Here is an 18,549-nt window from a genome sequence, read left to right as displayed (position 1 = left end):
TAAAAATAAAAATATCTTAATAGTTTTTTAGTTTTAAAAACTAAAAATAAAAAAATATTTTTAAAAATAAATTTTTAAATTTACATTAAATTTTTTATTTTTTTTTATTTTTTAAGTTTAAAAATAAAAAACAAACAAACCCTTATTTTCTAAAAATTTTTTCTGAACCGAAATTTCTATTTGGCATGCATTCGTTGTTTTGGATAATGATGATTATGAATCATTAAAGAATGAATTTAAGTGAAACCATGATAGAACATTAAAAATTCTCTTTCCCTCCCCTTAAGCTCTCTGTGGGAGGTCGGCGACGAGCGCTGAACCATAAAACACATCACCATTAAACGTTCCACTACTGAGAGAGAGGCTTCGTAACACAAACCCTAGAATTTATAAATTCGCATGTTCCTCTTCTCTCGATCCCAATTTCCACATGGGTCGACCCGAGCCATGCGTCCTCTTCACCCAAACCTTCGTTCACCCTCATCTCGATGAGTACGTCGACGAGGTAACCACTCATATTCCTCTGTCTTTCAATTGCAATGCTCAGTTGAAAATTTGAACTATTATCAATGTTTTGGGTTTAGCTTTAAGCTTTGGTTGTGGTTACTACTTGCTACTCTTCCTCACCGTAGTTATCGTTTGGGTTAGCAACGAGGAAGTTTGAAATATGTTATAGTAGGGTATTGAGTTGGTTATTTTGGTTAGGGTTTGGTATATATATATTTTTTATGGGTGTCTCTGAGAATTGTTTATTGCAGGTGGTTTTTTCGGAACCCATTGTTATCACCGCGTGTGAGTTCCTGGAACAGAGTGCGTCATCGGTTGCTCAATCTGTAACACTTGTTGGGTATGTATTTTTTTTTAATTGGTCTGATATAGTTGTAGATGTGGATCAGTTTGGAGTTTAGTCATTTGCTTCGGGTTGAGAGTTCGATTGTTGTTTTGAAATGTGATGTGGTTTGTGTTGCTCATGCTTGTTTTATAAGATCGTTTTGTATAATGTAATGTACGAGAACTACTTTATATACTTGGAGTGTGTTTGGAGGAGTTTCATGGAGGTTGTGCAAATGGATTTTGACATTCTTACAAGCTTGTTTATAGTGAAACTTGGCAAAAATAATTTTTTTAACCTATTTTTTTAAGTTTCACATTTAGTCTTGTAATATAATTTATCATATGATATGCTTACTATAGAGTGGGTAATTTTAAATTATTTATCTAAGTGTTCTCTTGCTTGGTTTTGCTCATGAATTGGTCCTAAGGATTATTTTGTACTTATGATTTTGGAAGAATATTTTTGCGATCAAGTATTTAATTGCTGACGAACTTTTCAGGGCCACTTCACCTCCGTCTTTTGCAATCGAGGTGTTTGTTCATTGTGAGGGAGAGACAAGATTTAGGAGACTTTGTCAGCCTTTTCTATATTCTCACTCTTCATCAAATGTACTGGAAGTAGAGGTATTTATGACATTCTAGACAATGTTATAATCTGACTGTTATTGACAGTGTCTGGTTCCTAGTTACTCCAAGTGTTGATTGAGCTGCTATTTTTGTTGGATTTGTCAAAAGTATGTCTATATTATTATATTCCTCTCTTTGATCTAATAGTTGTGCTATGCTGTTCTTGAGTATTGGGTTTTTTACAGATAGATATGAAAAATGTATTTCTTGAAAAGTACATTGTGTATGACAAACTTCTAATTCTAAAATTATTTTTCTTTTGATATAAGAAATGTTAAATAAATATTAGTGCTTCTTACTTCATAAATCTTTTGACATGGATTGATCAAATATAATTGAAGTTTGGTAATTAATATTAGTGAAAAGAGTATGGTTGAAGTTTTGAGTACTTATGGATAACTTCTTGTTTGCTTCTGATATGTGTTTATATCAATATAATGTTTATCGTTAATTTTTATTGATTTAATTTGTAAAGAGTTTGGTTTGGTGGAGGAACTGTCTTCCTGATTTCCCAAACTTGAGTTTGAATTAGTTTACTTTGGATAAATAATTTCCTTTTGTCCCCTAGTTTCCTTAGAGAGTTTTTAAAAAAAATATTATTTCCAAAAAAGAGTGGTTTCCAAATAGTCTATAATTTTTTCTATTAAAAAAATTCATACTGTTATTACTATTTCAGTACTGCTTTCTCTTTCTCAGGCTGTTGTGACTAGTCATCTAGTTGTAAGGGGCAGCTATCGCAGTCTGAGTTTGGTCATATATGGCAACACAGCTGAGGATCTGGGCCAGTTTAACATTGAATTTGATGACAATGCATTGACTGATCTTGTTGATTCTACGGAGGGGAAGCTTGAAGACCTGCCACTTGCATTACGCTCTACTAATTTTACAATTGATGATTCTCGTTCTTCTTTGAGTGCGTTGTCTGTTCCAGTTCCTGCAACAGATATTACTCTTGAAGTTAAAGTTTTTCTGCAGTTGATGTTAAAGATTTTGGAGTTTCCAGAACTTGGGGATGCTGGACATAAAGTTGTAAGTACTGTAGTATCTGCAATCTCTTCTTACATTTCCAGTGACATATGTGAATCAATCAGTGGGAGATATCAGACGGGGAAAAAGTGTGAGAAGTTTGAAGAGTTGCATGCTGTTGTTAATGAGGCAAGAAAAGAGCTTCTAGAGGTTTATAAGGTTCTTCGTAAAAAATTTGGGACTGAATCCTCTGAATGTTCAGCAGAGGGCAATTATCTTGATTTGGATGCTGAAATGTTGGATTCAAAAATGTTGGTGGAAATGTTTAACCAGTACTTTCATTTTAGAAGACACTCTTCGTGTATAGGATGTCACTGTCTTTCTCGGGTAATCTATTTTTTTCTTCTCTAATATTCTACTAGCATGTCCCTATTAGTTGAGAAAGTTATAATGAAAGAAAAGCACTTCCCCCTTTATTGCTGCTTATTTTCTTGTCTTTTTTCTGTCTTTTTACCCTTCTTATGTGTGTATATGTTCTACTGCAGAGTGAGCATGCTCTATTAGGATTGAGCATGGCTCATTTACTATGTTCTGGTAGAGAAAGCTGCTTTCAATTTGTTAATAGTGGGGGAATGGAGCAGCTTGCAGTGTTTTTTTCCAAGGATGGGCAAAATTCTACTACTATTATGCTACTGCTTCTTGGTGTTGTAGAGCGGGCTACTAGGTATTCGGTTGGATGTGAAGGCTTTTTAGGTTGGTGGCCTCGGGAAGATGAAAGCATTCCCTCTGGTATCAGTGAAGGTTATAGCCATTTGTTGAAATTGATATTGTCAAAACCCCGTCATGATGTTGCTTCTCTTGCAACTTATTTGCTTCATCGCTTACGATTTTATGAAGTTGCTTCAAGATATGAGGTATTGATTTCTATGATTGTGCTTGATATTAATATTTCTTTACATTTCAGAGCTTCATTTTTATATTTTGGTAATTTAATTTTTGCCAGTCTGCAGTTCTATCTGTGCTAGAAAACATCAGCACTGTTGGCAGGGTTACAGATGTTGCCTTGAATATGCTCAGCTCTGCTGAAATTCTGCTCAAAAAGCTCCTGGTCAGTTTTAAGTCAATTGATTGCAGCTTTTGTAGTATTAGAAACATCTAGTAAGCAGGATCTTATTTTATTTCCCCCCTACAACTTACGTAGTCTTATTTTTTCTTTGACTTCTGAGTAGCAATTTGTAATTGTAGTTTTAAATAAGTTAATTTATTGTTAATGTTTGATGACAAGTACTAATGCAGAAATTGATAAATTCACGTGGTCCAATTGAAGATCCTTCTCCCATGGCTTGTGCGAGCAGATCACTGATTACTGGTCAAACAGATGGATTGTTGTCATATAAAACAACTTCCAGCTTGATCAGCTCTTCAAGTTGTTGCTTTTCAGACTGTGATATTGATTCACATTTATTGGGACTTTTGAAGGTATACCATTTTGTTATGACTAGTTTTTGCTCGAAATTTTTCCTGCTCTGGTGTGGATGCATCCTTTTAAACATTGTGTGTCTCTATTATGTGAAATCTGCATTCTTGTCTGTATATAATTGAAGGAAGACTGTACTTGAATGTGAGGGCTGGGAATGATTTCTTTTCTTACATGTATTTATTGTGCTTATATCTATTCATATTCTCATGTTATCTTGTATGCAGGAGAGGGGATTTCTTTCACTGTCAACTGCATTGCTGTCATCGTCTATACTGCGTGTGGAGGGGGGCCATGTCATGGAAATATTCATGGATGTCTCATCATCCATTGAGGCTGTGATTCTATCTTTTCTTTTTTGTCGTTCAGGTTGGCTACTACTAGCAGTCACACATTGTTTGCATCTATTATCAGAAAAAAGCAAACAAAACCCCAAACAAAATATCACAAAGTCACTTACTAGTTTCCTACCATTGTAGGCTCAATATTCCTATTACAGGATCCCGAACTTTCTGCTACTTTAATACATGCTCTTAGGGGTGGTCATCGTGGCAACAAGGAAGACTGTATTCCTCTTCATTATGCTTCTGTTTTAATTTCAAAGGGTTTCTTTGGCAGTCCACTGGAGATAGGAATGATAATTGAGATGCACTTAAAAATGGTTAGTTGTGCTCCAAAATATTTTGTCCTCACATTCATTGTTTGCTCTTTCCCTTCTCTTTCTGTTGGTTTTTTAAATGATATTAATACTGTTTCCAGTTTGTTTCTAATTGAGATAATTTCTATGTTTGGCCTAGGTTAATGCCATTGATTGTTTGCTTTCATCAAATCTTCAGTCAGAAGAGTTCTTATGGGTTGTATGGGAACTCTCTGCTCTTTCACGGTGACATTACATTATTTTTGTCAGAATTGAATCTTAAATATTCTGAGAATAGTTTAAGTTCTGAATAAAACCTGCTGATGATTTGTAGGTCTGATTGTGGGCGCCAAGCATTGTTGGCTTTGGGAAATTTTCCAGAGGTATGCATATAAGTATGCTCTAGTTAGTCATAATAATACTGCTTCAGGAAGTTTATGCTATTTGATTGTTAAATTTGACCATAATTAAAATTAGTTAAAACGAGCTTATTTTAACAAGCTTCACCAAGAAGCTTATTTAAATAAGCTAAGAAGAGCTTATATGGGTCATAAGCCCAAATAAGCTTCATAGAAGTTCTTCCAAATGCCTCTAATATAGGTGGCAACTTGTGTTATGCTTATTGTGGTTGTTTATCCATAAAATCAGTGATAGTATGTATTTCCAGATATTATCAGTAAATGCTACAGATGGCAGTTTCTGTTACAGAGCTAGATAACTGGAGTTTTATTTATTTCATTATTTCTGATATTAGACATTGTAGTATATGTCTTTTCAGGGACTACAGATTATCAGTATATGATATATTGCTTATTTTCAGGGACTTGAATAATATAGTATGACTTTTCTTTTCTGTAGGCTGTTTCCATCCTGATTGAAGCTCTAAGCTCCATCAAGGAATCTGAATCCATTGGGAAAAACAGCGGTAGTCAAGTCCCTGTATTCTCTTTCTTATGCATAGAGACAGTGTTGGCATGATATCTTCTTTAGTGGTCTAACTGGTTGTTCTTACTCTGCTGCATTCAGGATCATCACCAGTAAATCTTACAATATTTCACTCAGCTGCTGAGATCATTGAAGCCATTGTTACAGATTCCACAGCATCATCTTTAGGTTCATGGATTGGGCATGCTATGGAACTTCATAGGGCTTTGCATTTCTCCTCTCCAGGGTCCAACAGAAAAGATGCTCCCTCACGGCTTTTGGAATGGATAGATGCTGGTGTAGTGTACCACAAACATGGGGGTATTGGTCTCCTGCGTTATGCTGCTGTATTGGCTTCTGGCGGAGATGCACAGTTAACTTCAACTAGCATCTTAGTTTCAGATCTGACTGATGTTGAAAATGTCGTTGGGGAGACATCCAGTGGGTCTGATATTAATGTTATGGAGAATCTTGGGAAGTTCATATCTGAAAAGTCTTTTGATGGTGTCACTCTTCGTGATTCTTCTCTGGCACAGTTGACAACAGCATTAAGAATTTTATCCTTTATTTCTGAGAACCCAGTATGTTATAGCCTAATTTGAGTTGTTTCATTTATTATTATAAGTCCTCTCTTATGACAGTTTTAATCAAATGCAGACTGTTGCTGCGACTCTCTATGATGAAGGTGCTGTAATAGTTATTTATGCCATTTTGGTCAACTGCAGATTCATGCTTGAAAGGTCCTCAAACAATTATGGTAAGTTAATTACAGGAACTATTTCAAATACAATAGGTTGCCAATTACAAATTGTTGCACCTTCCCTTCATAATACTCGGTATGCAACCTACAAGACACTTGAGTTAATGTTATGAACAGTTTTCAATAGAATAGCTGGTTGACAGACAACATTTTTATATATGTAATTTTTTATAGTTATAAGTTTAACTATGTTCTGTTTACTAATGGTATTTGGTTAATGTAGGTTAACATAATTTGATAAATTCCCACTATATTTTATTCTCTATTAAAAGGCTGAATATCATGAAACTAAGTGTGTGTTTGGATTGGCTGAAATTAATAGATTATTTTAATAGTTGATTATACAAAATAAGTTTTATATTAGGGTATGTTAAGTGAGAAGTGATTTTAATATAATCTGGTGTGTTACAAAAAGGATATGGAGTCATGTGTAATAGTTAGTTTTGTATTTAAAATATTAAATAATTAAGGATAAAATGGGAAAAATAAAGGTTAACTAGAAAATAAGCTGGTAGCATATTATATAAAGTGCTCAAGTTTCAGCTATTTAATAAAAGCATTTTCCTGTGTTACTGAACTAATCATCATGTAGTCAAAATCGTGATTTAGCACGTAAGATGGTACGATCTGCTGCCGGTGAAGGGACCCCGATCTTGGGCTGTGGCTTGTTCTAGTGATACTGCTGGGATGGCACGATCTTCCTCATGAAATCGTGCAATCCTGAGTGAGTTGATTTCGGACCCATTATTTCAAAAAATCTGCTTGAACCCATTTGACCTACCCATTTTAATTTGACCCAACTTGAGTGTTTAGGTTTTTTTTTTTTTGGACACCTCTTCAATCTCACCTCTCTGCCACCTGCGACTATGTTTCTCTTCATTGTCTGTATTGTGCGAGTCGATTCTCTACCCTTTTCTCTTTCATATTGCCACTTTCTCCATCAATTTTAGACATGACCATGACTTGGGTTTATTGAATAGTGGGTTGGTTCAGTTGTGTTGCTTCCTCTGCATGTGAGTGTGACTGAGTGGGTATTGGGTTCTCTTCTCTGCATCTATTTCTTCAGTGTTGGTTGTTGCTGTACCTGCAAGTTTGAGTTTCTCTTGGGTGTTGGTCATTGTGCCTGAGTTCGTCTTGCAAATAGGTGCTGGGTGTTTAAATACGAGCTCCTCTCTCTCCATTCTTGCTTGTATTTGACTTCATTTTGTTTATTATTATGCATCTTTGTTTCTGATTCTTGAGTTGCATGTTTGCTAGTTCTTTTTTGGGTTAGCATTTGTCTACATTTTGCAAAGTGTGGGCTGGGCCGTGTGAATAAGCTTAGACATAGGTATTGTAAAAAAATGTTTTTCTTTTTCTTTTTTTGTAAAAACATATTATTTAAATAAATGAATAAAATTACATTTTTGTAATAATATTTATGGGTTATGACGTGGTTAATTAAATTTTATTAAATGTTATTCATGATTTTAAGGTTACTTTGTTTATTTATAATACTTTATATGTATATATATATATATATATATTTATTTATTTATTCAACTATAATTTTATATTTTAAGTAAGATCTTACATTCTGTCTTACAATCTTACGATTTACATGTTTTCCTCCTCCTCCTTATCTTAGGTAAGTTCTAGATTTTGACTACCTCGATGATATTCATGGACTTGAGCTTTTTTATGCAACAAAACCCAGACATAAATGAATAGCATTTTTTAAGTTTTTTTAGTAAGAATAGCTTTTAATCTGTAAAAATAATCCCACCCAACATAGATGTTTAAGGTAAAAATGACTTTTAATCTTTTATAAATAAGCTGTTTTTCCATTTTGCCCTTATGATGACGCAGTCTTTAGGTTTTTTAAAGCGTAAAATAGTCTTTTAAATTTTCAGACCTAACCTCACTTTTCCCTGCGTTTTTCTTCTTCCTTTCTCTGTTCAACACCCCTTCCTCTCATCTCAATTGCTGTTCTGCTTTGCAACTGGAGACACATGACAAAATCCACTACTCCACTTTTTTTCTTCTCCCCTTCTCTGATCAACGCTCCCTCCTCTCATCTCTGTCTCTGTTCTGCTTTGCAGCAATCTCCAATCCAGCAGTCTCACTCATCTTGGGTGACTTTTCTAGCAAAATCCACTTCCTTTCTTCTCTCTATTCTATGATTGTACGCCTCTGTAATGTTCTCCCGGAAAATCAACTTTCTTACTTTTGTGTTTTGTTGTTAATTATTCATATGCTACTTATGCATATTTTTTTATGTTAAGATGTTCCACATTAGTTAGGAATAGAGCCAAAATAATCCTCCTCCTATGAGCTAACTTTTGGAAGTGAGTCAAGCCTAAGTTTCTTAACATGGTATCAAAGCTTATTCAGTTTGAGTGTTAAACTGCCCACAAATATCCAGTCCTATTAGTTTCACCCATGCAGATGTTCAGTCCTGCAAATTTCACACACTAGATGTCTAATTCTTGATGTGAGGAATGTTTGTTAAGATGTCTCACATTGATTAGAAATAGAGCCAAAATACTCCTTATAAGGGCTAGGGTAGTCCTTCTCCTATGAGCTAGTTTTTGGGAGTGAGTGAGGCTCAAGTTTCTTAACAAGCATTATATACATAATCATGTGCATATGTATATATTTAATATCCATATAAAAGACTTTAAAATCGCAGTAATCCCATCCCATTATAGCATTTTGAGGGTTGTCAGCTATGCGCCACTATCTAAAATTAACAACTATGAGTACATGGTAGGGAAAGAGAGTAACTAAATGGCTTTGTTTTTTTATTCTTAAGCATTGTTTGTCAAACCAAAGGGCAGTGTATTTGACCATTCAAGAACGGTTTCATGGAAAATAATTTGTGATTTGTTTAGAATAGTATTGCTGAGTCAACTTTGATAACTGATCAGTATAAAACTTCATCAACTTACACATTAGTCACAATTTACTGCGAGGCATGCTAGTCAACCCCTATATACTAAATTTGAGTAGTGTTGCTGTATCAACTTTGATAATTATAAAACTTCATTCTCTTAGAAACTGAAAACAAATTGGTGTAACAATTTATGGTGAGGTATGATAGTCAACCCCTGTATACTAAATTTGAGTAGCATTTCTGTATCAGCTTTGATAAGTATAAAGCTCCATTGTCTTAGACTACAAAGCAACAATTTACCATGGGACATGCTAGTCAATCCTATATACTTAATTTAGGAGGATTTATCTCAATCTACTCTCTTGAATGTGTCAAAAAGAACTTTAGAGAAAGTTATTAAAAAAAGACCTTTTGATTAATAATATTTCTGAAAATTTGGTTTTTGACCAAACTCTGTGGTATTGTGTAATTCATGTGACTTGGTGGTTGTTGTACCTTGTTTTGCTTTTAATTATCTGTTTTGGATCCTTTATCCCATTTTACCTGTACTTTCCTTATGTTACTCTTAATGCAATTTTGTTTTTTATTGAAAGAAATTCTATTTTGTTGTCTGTTCTTTCCAAAACCTAGTAAATGTAATTTTCCATATTTTTGAACAGATTACCTAGTAGATGAGGGTACAGAATGCAATACTACTTCAGATTTATTACTGGAACGTAATCGTGAGCTGAGCATAGTTGATCTTTTGGTTCCTTCACTGGTGCTACTGATTACACTTCTGCAGAAATTACAGGTGTGTCCTTGGAGGTCTTGTCTCTTCTTTCCATGGTATTTTTATGTGGAAGTTGGTTGGAAATTTGGAACCATTTCCATTTAAGTTATGAACTTGTATCTTACTAACCAAGAAATCATTCATATTTAAAAAAAAATGTCTGTAGCTAACAAGTATTTTGGTCATATTCCTAACCAATGTGGGATATTAATCATGACATACTCTTCCTAACTCAACCAAAGCAGACCTTGGTCTGGTGGAATTTCTTTCTTTCCAGTTTATTAGAATTGATTTTGAATGCAGGTAAAGAAATATGTGGCAAAATAAAAAAATAGATCAGAGACCAGTAGAAAAGGAATTACAGGCTGATGTCTTTTCCATTACTTGCATGAGAAATTATATTATGTTGACAATATTACCAGTCCCTAACAAAAGTAATAAATATTTACTTAACAACACTTCCCCTCAAGCCAGTATACATATCATTGCACCAAGCCTGCAAATATATTCCACCCAAGGTTCCCTCAATGACTAAGTAAACAAATTAGCGAACTGGTCATTAGAGCCAACAAAGCTTGTTGCAATTTCTCCTGAGAGAATGTTTTCTCTAATAAAATGAAAATCAATTTCTATGTAATTAATTCATTCATGAAAAAATTGCTATATGTAGTGCAGCTGGATTTTCACAAATTAACTTCATCTTATTAACATCTCCTATTTTAAGTTGTAGGAGTAAGTGTTTTAACCTAATAAGTTCATATGTAGTTACAATCATAACACGATATGTTGCCTCTATGCTGGATCTAACAACAGAGTGTTGTTTCTTGCTCTTTCATGAGATTAAATTTCCTCCAATAAAGAAATAGTATTCAGAAATAAATCATCTATTTGATTGTGACCCGGTCCAATCAGCATTAGAGTAGCCAACAATTGCAGCATTATTCTTATTTTGGTAAAGTAATCCATTGCTAGGTGCAATCTTGATGTATTTGAGAATGTGGATAATTGTGTTCCAATGGTTACTAACCAAGCATCAGTATCTTTTTGGATCTTTCAAAGGCTCCCCTTGACTCGAAAGGAGCTTTAGATTGAGCTCCTAAGAGAATCAATTCATTGACGTTCAAGCATCCCTGTTTCATTAGGCATATCAAGTGTATATTTGCATTGATTAATGGCGGGTTATGTACTGCTTTGAGTTTTTGGATGTCCACACTATCATTGCTAGTAGTGACAATGTCATTCACATTTACCACCTAATAGATACAGGTATATGGTGATGAGTAAAGGAAGAAAACAGAGTGATCTACCTCACAGCAGGTCATGCCATAAGAAAGTGCTAAAATTTCGAACCAAGCATGTGGGGATTGTTTTAGGTCATAAAGGAAGGGCTGTAGGCAATATACATACCAAGGGAGATGCTCGGTGTGTAGTGAAGCTAGGAGACTGTTTCATATAAACTTCTTCCTGTAATTTTCTATGGAGAAAAGCATTCTTGATGTAATTGATGAAAGAGTCACTGATGAATGGTAGCAAGAGCTAGAAAGAGATGAACAGAAGTAATCATGACTACTAGAGACTATCTCCATAGTGAAGACCAAATATCTGAGTGTAACCCTTGATCACTAATCTGGCTTTTATGCAGTCCACCTTTCCATCAGGTCTAACTTTAATAGCATATATCCATCGGCATTCAATGGTAGTCTTACTCAGAGGGAGGGAAACTAACTTCATTGATTATTATTATTTGTGTATCTTAGAAAATGAAGGTTCAGCTAACAGGAGCTACCCATCTTCCAAAACAGTTACAACAAAGGTTGGTCTTGGCCTCCTATACAATGTGGAGGAGGCTCTATGATTAATTCTTCAGCCAGCTGACCTCATAGGGTGATAAATTTGTGCCATCTCATAACCTGGTATTTAGTTACTTGTGAGTTATGGTCATTGGTTTTCTTTCATCCTAGGGTTTGATGGGGTTTGATCAGTTTGAAATCTTGTCACATGTGAGGTGATGCAAAGGCTTAGGGAGGTGAAGAAACTTGTGTCTGTATTTAGGTTGAATGTAATTTGGGTTTCAGAGATTAAAGAACTAGACGGATTTAGATATGTTCTTCTCCTTGTGTCTTGGATTTATTTTCACCCTTTGTTGCTGCAGTACTTTTGCTTCTAGCCTTTGAATTTTTGAACTTCATACTGTACACTACAGTTAGCAATGGCAGGGAACACTTTGTTTTGAACTTCATATTGGATCTTTCTCAACTGTTATTGATGCTTAATAATTAGCAGGGAACACTTTGTTCTATAACCTTTCGTATCTTAATAGATGAAATTACATTTTGACATCCTTATAGTTCTTTGCTAATGAGCACATACGATGACACTGTAGGGTTTTGTTGTTTAGGACTTATGGTTATAATATTGTTCATGTCATCTTTTATTGTTTTGGTTCCTTTTCTGGCTATTCTTTTTTTGGATGTGATAGTTTGGTAGGAGGACATTATATCTGGTTTATTTATTAGAATTATTAATATTACTATTATCCTCTTTTTTCTTTCTCTGACCTTAACAGTTTTCTTAATTAAAAAACTCAACAATATTTGGTATTCATCTGTTGGAGTTACAGTACCTCATGCAGCACAAATAAATTATTTATAGATATTGCTTTGGTTGCAATTTTATAGGAAGCAAAGGAGCAACACCGAAATACAAAATTAATGAATGCTCTTTTACGATTACACAGGGAAATAAGGTATCTGTTAGTTTCCTTTCTCTGTGAATCTGCTTAGAGTCTGATGCTTCTTTACATTGATCAAATTCTGGTCGTTGCAGTCCTAAGCTAGCTGCATGTGCAACAGACTTATCATCACCGTATCCTGATTATGCTATTGGTTATGGAGCTGTCTGTCATCTTATAGCATCTGCACTTGCCTTTTGGCCAGTACATGGCTGGAGTCCAGGTCTTTTTCACACCCTTCTTGCCAGTGTTCAGGGTACTTCATTGTTGACTCTAGGTCCGAAAGAAACGTGCAGTTTGCTCTATCTTTTGGTATGGCTATTTCATTTAAAGGTTTACTATGCAAAAATTTTGTGTTGGGGTATTTCTTTAAGTACTATATATTGCTTAGTGCTTACTGCTCATCCATTCAGCATTGTTTTTATTTAAGCTGTGTACAATAAGATTTTGAACTGTTTATATGATTTATTCTTTTGGTTTTGTTTGCTTTCTATTGCAAGAGTGATTTATTTCCTGAAGAAGATATATGGCTTTGGACTAGTGGAATGCCCTTGTTAACTACCCGAAGAATGTTGGCTGTTGGAACCATATTAGGGCCTCATAAGGAGAGACATGTCAACTGGTATTTGGAATCTGGACACCTTGAGAAGGTGGTTGGCCAGCTGGCACCACATCTTGACAAAATTGCAGAGATTATACAGCATTATGCCATTTCTGTATGTAATTTCTGCTTAAGTGATGAACTTCCAATTTTCTAATATGGAATAAGCATTGTTATTGGGGCTTAGATAAATGTGTATTTTGTGTTATTCTGATTTATTGGCAGGCATTAGTGGTCATTCAAGATCTGCTGCGTGTTTTTGTAATTCGCATTGCTTGCCAAAATGCTAATTATGCATCTATGCTTATACGACCAGTATTGTCATCAATCATTCATCATGTTTCAGAATCATTTTCTCCATCAGATACAGATGCATACAAGGTAAGGTTCCTGTGTGTCTGAAAATTTGGGGTTGTAGTTCTACTAATTGATGTTTTGACGAGTTCTTATTTGCAGGTTTTGAGGCTTCTTGATTTTCTTGTCAGCCTAGTGGAGCATCCACTTGGCAAGGTAACATCTATTTTTTCTTTTCCATTTGTTCTTGTTTCCTATTTTCTTTATGACTATAATTTTACATGATATAAAACTGGTCCACTTTCTCTTTGTCAGGGCCTATTGTTGAGGGAGGGTACTCTTCAGATGCTAACAAAATTACTGGATAGATGCTTTGTTTTTGTTGATATTGATGGAAAGCAGACTCCTGATAGAAGTTCTGCAAAATACAGCTTTAATTTTTTTAGTTGGTGTCTCCCAGTATTCAAGTTTATCATGCTTCTTTTTCACTCTGAAAATTCCCGGCATTACCCCCGAAGACATGACTTGTGAGCGCTTTACTTTCTTGTTGGTGTTTGTTTTATTTGAGTTTGACAGCTAAGTGACAGAATTTCTGGTGGTCTGGCAGAAAATATTTGGAAAAATTGAATGATGAAGATTGTACCCTGGTTTTACGTTATCTTTTGAAGAGTTGTCAGGTAACTCTCTGATACTGTCTGTGTATATTTGTAGACCTATTTAGATTTTGTGTTGATAATGGGATGCCATTTCTTTTCCATGTTAAAACACTTGTCCTTGGGCAAAGGGGTACCAAATTCATTGGCTTGCTAATTATTGTGCTTCTTTTTGTTGTCTCTTAATGTTAACTAAGAGTTCTGTTGTTTCAAGGTCCTGCCTGTTGGAAAAGAATTACTGGCTTGTCTCACAGCTTTCAAAGAATTAGCTTCTTATGGTGAAGCTCAAATGGCATTTGGAGAGACTCATTTTGGTATCAACTCTCGTGTTCATGAACACGAGCCTCAGAAAGATGATAGGAATGTAAATTATAATGTTCCCAGTGTAGCTGAATGGAGTAAATGCCCCCCTTTACTTAGTTGTTGGATGAAGTTGTTGAGATCAATTGATTCAAAGGAGGGTTTCTCCACTTATGGGATTGAGGCTGTCTATGCATTATGTGTGGGGTCTTTACAGTTTTGCATGAATGGGGACAGGTAAATTTTTGTATTTTGTTTCTGTATTGCTGGTTCTGCTCAATTTACTGTTTCCTTCTGTTATTGTTTGAGATAATATAGCAGGACAATTTACTGTTTCTTTGTTGCTTAGTTTGAATTCTGACAGAGTTGTCACATTGAAATACCTCTTTGGGATTTCTGATGATATGGCAAGATCAGTTGACTTTCCTGAAGAAAATATAAACTATATATTAGAGTTTGGTGCTCTGTTAAGTTCAATGGCTGCCACAGATGATGATTGTATGGACACCTCTCACTCTCAAATCCCATTATATCAGGTATTATTCCATATGAACAGAACTTTTCATAGTTTTTTCCTAGATTATTTTGTAACTTCTACTGTTCCTTTGTGATGTAAGGTTTCTGAGCTGGTTAAGTCTTTGTCCCTAGTATTGCAAAGACCTGTTGATTCTATGAAATTGGATGATGTTGTTTTACCTCAAAATGAGGTTCTAGTTTTTTCAAAGGCACGTCAATTGCTTGAAAGCAGTGTTGAAAAGATTGACGAAAATCTTAATGTTGGAGGACTTGGGGACAAATTTCTTTGGGAATGTCCAGAAACATTACCGGATAGATTAACACAAGCAAATCTTGGTACCAAAAGGAAACTGCCTTCAATGGATGGACCAGTAAGGCGAGCTAGGGGCGAAAGTTTTCAGGCTGATGTCTCTGCTCAAAATGCTTTTTCACGGGGTTTAACACAGTCTACTGTTTCTTCTGGTCCTACACGTCGGGATGCTTTCCGACAGCGCAAGCCAAATACCAGCAGACCACCATCTATGCATGTAGATGACTATGTGGCGAGAGAGAGAAATGTTGAAGGGGTTACTAATGTAATAGCAGTGCCACGAGCAGGATCTACTGGTGGGAGACCTCCATCAATTCATGTAGATGAATTTATGGCAAGACAAAGGGAACGACAGAACCCTTCATCAACAGTAGTGGGAGAGGGTGGAGGACATATCAAAAATGCTTCTCCTGTGAAACCTACAGATGCAGAGAAGTTAAACAAGTCTAAGCAATTAAAAACAGATCCTGATGATGAACTTCAAGGAATCGATATAGTTTTTGATGGAGAGGAATCTGATCCTGATGACAAGTTGCTATTCCCTCAGCTGGATGATAACTTACAGCAGCCTGCCCCAGTTATTATTGAGCAAAGTTCTCCTCACTCAATTGTTGAAGAGACAGAAAGTGATGTTGTTGATAGTAGTCAGTTTTCTCAAATGGGTACTCCATTAGGATCTAACATTGATGAAAATGCCCAAAGTGAATTTTCTTCAAAGATGTCTGGTTCACGACCTGATATGTCATTAACTCGGGAATCAAGTGTTTCTTCCGACAGGAAGTATGTCGAGCATGTTGATGACTTGAAAAATGTTCAAGCCAAGCCCTCTGGCGGATATGATTCTGCAGCAGCAAATAGTACATTTCCTGTCTCTCTTTACAATAACCCATCCACAACGTCTATGCAATTACCAGTTGATTCAAGAATGGCTTCCCAGAATTTCTTTTTAAAGAGCAGTCCTCAACATGGTGGTATTACTACTGGTTCTCAAGGATTGTATGACCATAGGTTTTTGCCCAATCAACCTCCTTTACCACCCATGCCACCTCCACCAACAGTCTCGCCTGTACTATCACACGCTACAGATTCAGTTCCCAGCCATTCGTCTTCATTTGTTAATTCTCCAGCAGGTGCACAGCGTCCAGTGGCATTCCAAGTGAGGAACTTTTTCTTGTTCTTTAGTTATTTCTTTCATTTCTTGTTACGGCTTCAGTCATGTGTATCTTCTTTTCTCCTGGATCGATGCCTAGTACTAATATACTTTTTGCAGGTTCAGTCTGACTATTCATCTCAATTCAACAATGGTTCAACAGCAACATCTTCTGTTCCCATGCCAGATTCAAAATATTCCAGAACTTCTGTATCTTCCCCTGGTGGACCTAGTAGAATTGCCCCTCCCCTTCCTCCTACACCACCTCCTTTTGCATCTAGTCCCTATAATTTACCCCCTGTTAAAAATTCTGCATCCCAACCTTCTATATATAATCAGACAAGTATTGGGACCACCGAACTTTCCCAGGCCTCCACCACACCTTCAGGAGGAAGATTGCCATCTTACCCGCTAAACCCCCCAATGCTGTCCTTGGGGTTTAGTAGGCCCGCTTCTATGCCATTGACTATCTTTGGTAACACCCCAAATCAGCAACAGACTGAGACCCAACCTAATATCTTGCACAGTGTCTCTGTTCCTTCATCTTCTTTTCAGTCAATGCATTCAGTTACGCAGTTGCAACCACTGCAGCCCCCTCAGCTTCCACGCCCCCCACAACCACCTCAGCTCCTTAGGCCACCTGTTCAAGCTTTACAGCAGTTGGAGCAAGGCATGGCTGTGCAAAGCAATGCTCAAGCGCAGCAGTTACAAATGCTGCAGCAGTCTCAGGTTTCTTCAATGCAGACGTATTACCAAACCCAGCAGCAACAATTTTCACATGAGCAGCTGCAGCAGCAAGCCGAATATACTCAACAGTCAGGGGATAATCAATCTCAGCAGCAACCAGATGCAGGAATGTCATTACATGAGTATTTCAAGTCTCCGGAGGCAATTCAGGTATTTGTCAATCATATAGCATTTTTGGTGGATAAAGCCATGCATAATAAGCTAGCCAGACTATTTGATTAGTACTGTTTTTAATCTTATCATTCTACTCTTCTGACATGGCAGTCTTTATTGAGAGACCGTGACAAACTTTGCCAGCTTTTGGAGCAGCATCCAAAATTAATGCAGATGCTTCAGGTTGTTGCCCTTGGGATTTATTTTACAGATCTTGTAGTAGTTTTTATTGACCAAAAGAAGAAGGCCATTGGAATTGTTTTTAATTTTTTATATCTAGACAATCATGTCCAAATTCTCTTATTTTCCATACATCTCGTTAGTGTAGTTGAGCATGTTTGGTGGGTGAAAAGGGGGGGGAGGTAACCTGCCAAGCTGGTATAAGTATTTTCCTGTCTGTCGGTATTGTCTATAACTTGCAGTTGCTTCTGTGAACTTGTAGCAACCCTGTGAATCCTTCATTCTCCTCCCATTTATGTTTAGTTTTCATGCCGTGACACGTTCTATATTCTAGCATTTCTGTAGTACTTCACTAATAAAATGATTTGGCATATCTTTGATCCAATTGTTTCTTGCTTTCGTGCAGGAAAGATTGGGCCAACTATAGCAGCACAATGACCAAGTAGAACTGTAGAAGCATGACTTGTATGATTAATTGTCTGTAAATGTACTCCATTCGTTACATAAATGATGAGTTGTGCTGACGCTTATGCCTCAGCCATCGAAATTTTGTGTTAATATGTACATTTTGGCGTGCTTTTTATTTTTTTGAACGCGCACAATATTAATGCCCATTATGGTTGGAGTGGCTCCGGAAGAGCTTTTTTACATTGAAGTCATTGGTCCTGTGGTCTAATTATTATTGAACTGTGTATCTAGTATTGTAGCCTACATTGCTCTTCAAAGGATTTGACTACTTTTAAAATGTAAAATTCCTTAAAAGCTTTATATGAGAAGCTATATATCTTTTATGAAAAAATATTGTTAAAAAAAAAGATTTATACATGATTTTTATTAACGTAGAAAAGACATGATTAAGTATCTAAGAGAAATATAAAAAATAAAAGGATTTCTATATTATATGTTTGAACTATATAAAAGATGTATGAAAGGGTAATTGTTAAAAATTTTAGAGGTATGTCTAAAGACTTTTTAATTGAAATAGGTTTATACTAAGGCTTTGTTTTGAGCTTTTGTTTAATATAGTTTTAAATGTGTTTAT

General features: G+C 35.8%; 1 protein-coding gene across 7 annotated transcripts; it reads left to right on the top strand.

Moving 5' to 3' along the window:
- The first annotated feature begins 269 nt into the window (after positions 1–269).
- On the top strand, positions 270–18,299 carry LOC113870921 (protein virilizer homolog). 7 transcript variants are annotated; one of them, XM_027507481.1, is made up of 28 exons: positions 270–505; positions 759–847; positions 1,335–1,458; positions 2,158–2,814; positions 2,973–3,341; positions 3,431–3,535; positions 3,724–3,906; positions 4,132–4,273; positions 4,384–4,565; positions 4,702–4,787; positions 4,876–4,924; positions 5,400–5,466; positions 5,568–6,046; positions 6,123–6,222; positions 9,760–9,893; positions 12,551–12,618; positions 12,699–12,915; positions 13,104–13,319; positions 13,430–13,585; positions 13,661–13,714; positions 13,814–14,025; positions 14,106–14,175; positions 14,366–14,688; positions 14,801–14,987; positions 15,069–16,433; positions 16,548–17,324; positions 17,439–17,510; positions 17,914–18,299. In XM_027507481.1, exons 1-28 carry the CDS (start codon positions 431–433, stop codon positions 17,932–17,934), a joined length of 6,579 nt encoding a protein of 2,192 aa, XP_027363282.1. In that variant the 5' UTR covers positions 270–430; the 3' UTR covers positions 17,935–18,299. The 7 variants fall into 7 exon arrangements, with proteins under 7 accessions (XP_027363282.1, XP_027363284.1, XP_027363283.1 ...); XM_027507483.1 differs by having other exon boundaries at positions 15,177–16,433; positions 17,914–18,193; XM_027507482.1 differs by having other exon boundaries at positions 16,554–17,324; positions 17,914–18,193.
- Positions 18,300–18,549: the final 250 nt, after the last annotated feature.

The sequence above is a fragment of the Abrus precatorius genome, unplaced genomic scaffold (assembly GCF_003935025.1).
Source record: "Abrus precatorius isolate BTA unplaced genomic scaffold, Abrus_2018 Scaffold7, whole genome shotgun sequence".
In the NCBI taxonomy this organism is placed as follows: Eukaryota; Viridiplantae; Streptophyta; class Magnoliopsida; order Fabales; family Fabaceae; genus Abrus; species Abrus precatorius.
This window is presented reverse-complemented; position numbering and strand designations above follow the sequence as displayed.

Bases quoted from the DNA above. Each gene is read 5' to 3' on its own strand.
- LOC113870921 (XM_027507479.1), top strand. From the start codon at position 431: ATGGGTCGACCCGAGCCATGCGTCCTCTTCACCCAAACCTTCGTTCAC. The intron at 9,894-12,550 runs GTGTGTCCTTGG...GCAATTTTATAG, and splicing joins CACTTCTGCAGAAATTACAG to GAAGCAAAGGAGCAACACCG. The intron at 14,689-14,800 runs GTAAATTTTTGT...TTTGTTGCTTAG, and splicing joins TTTTGCATGAATGGGGACAG to TTTGAATTCTGACAGAGTTG.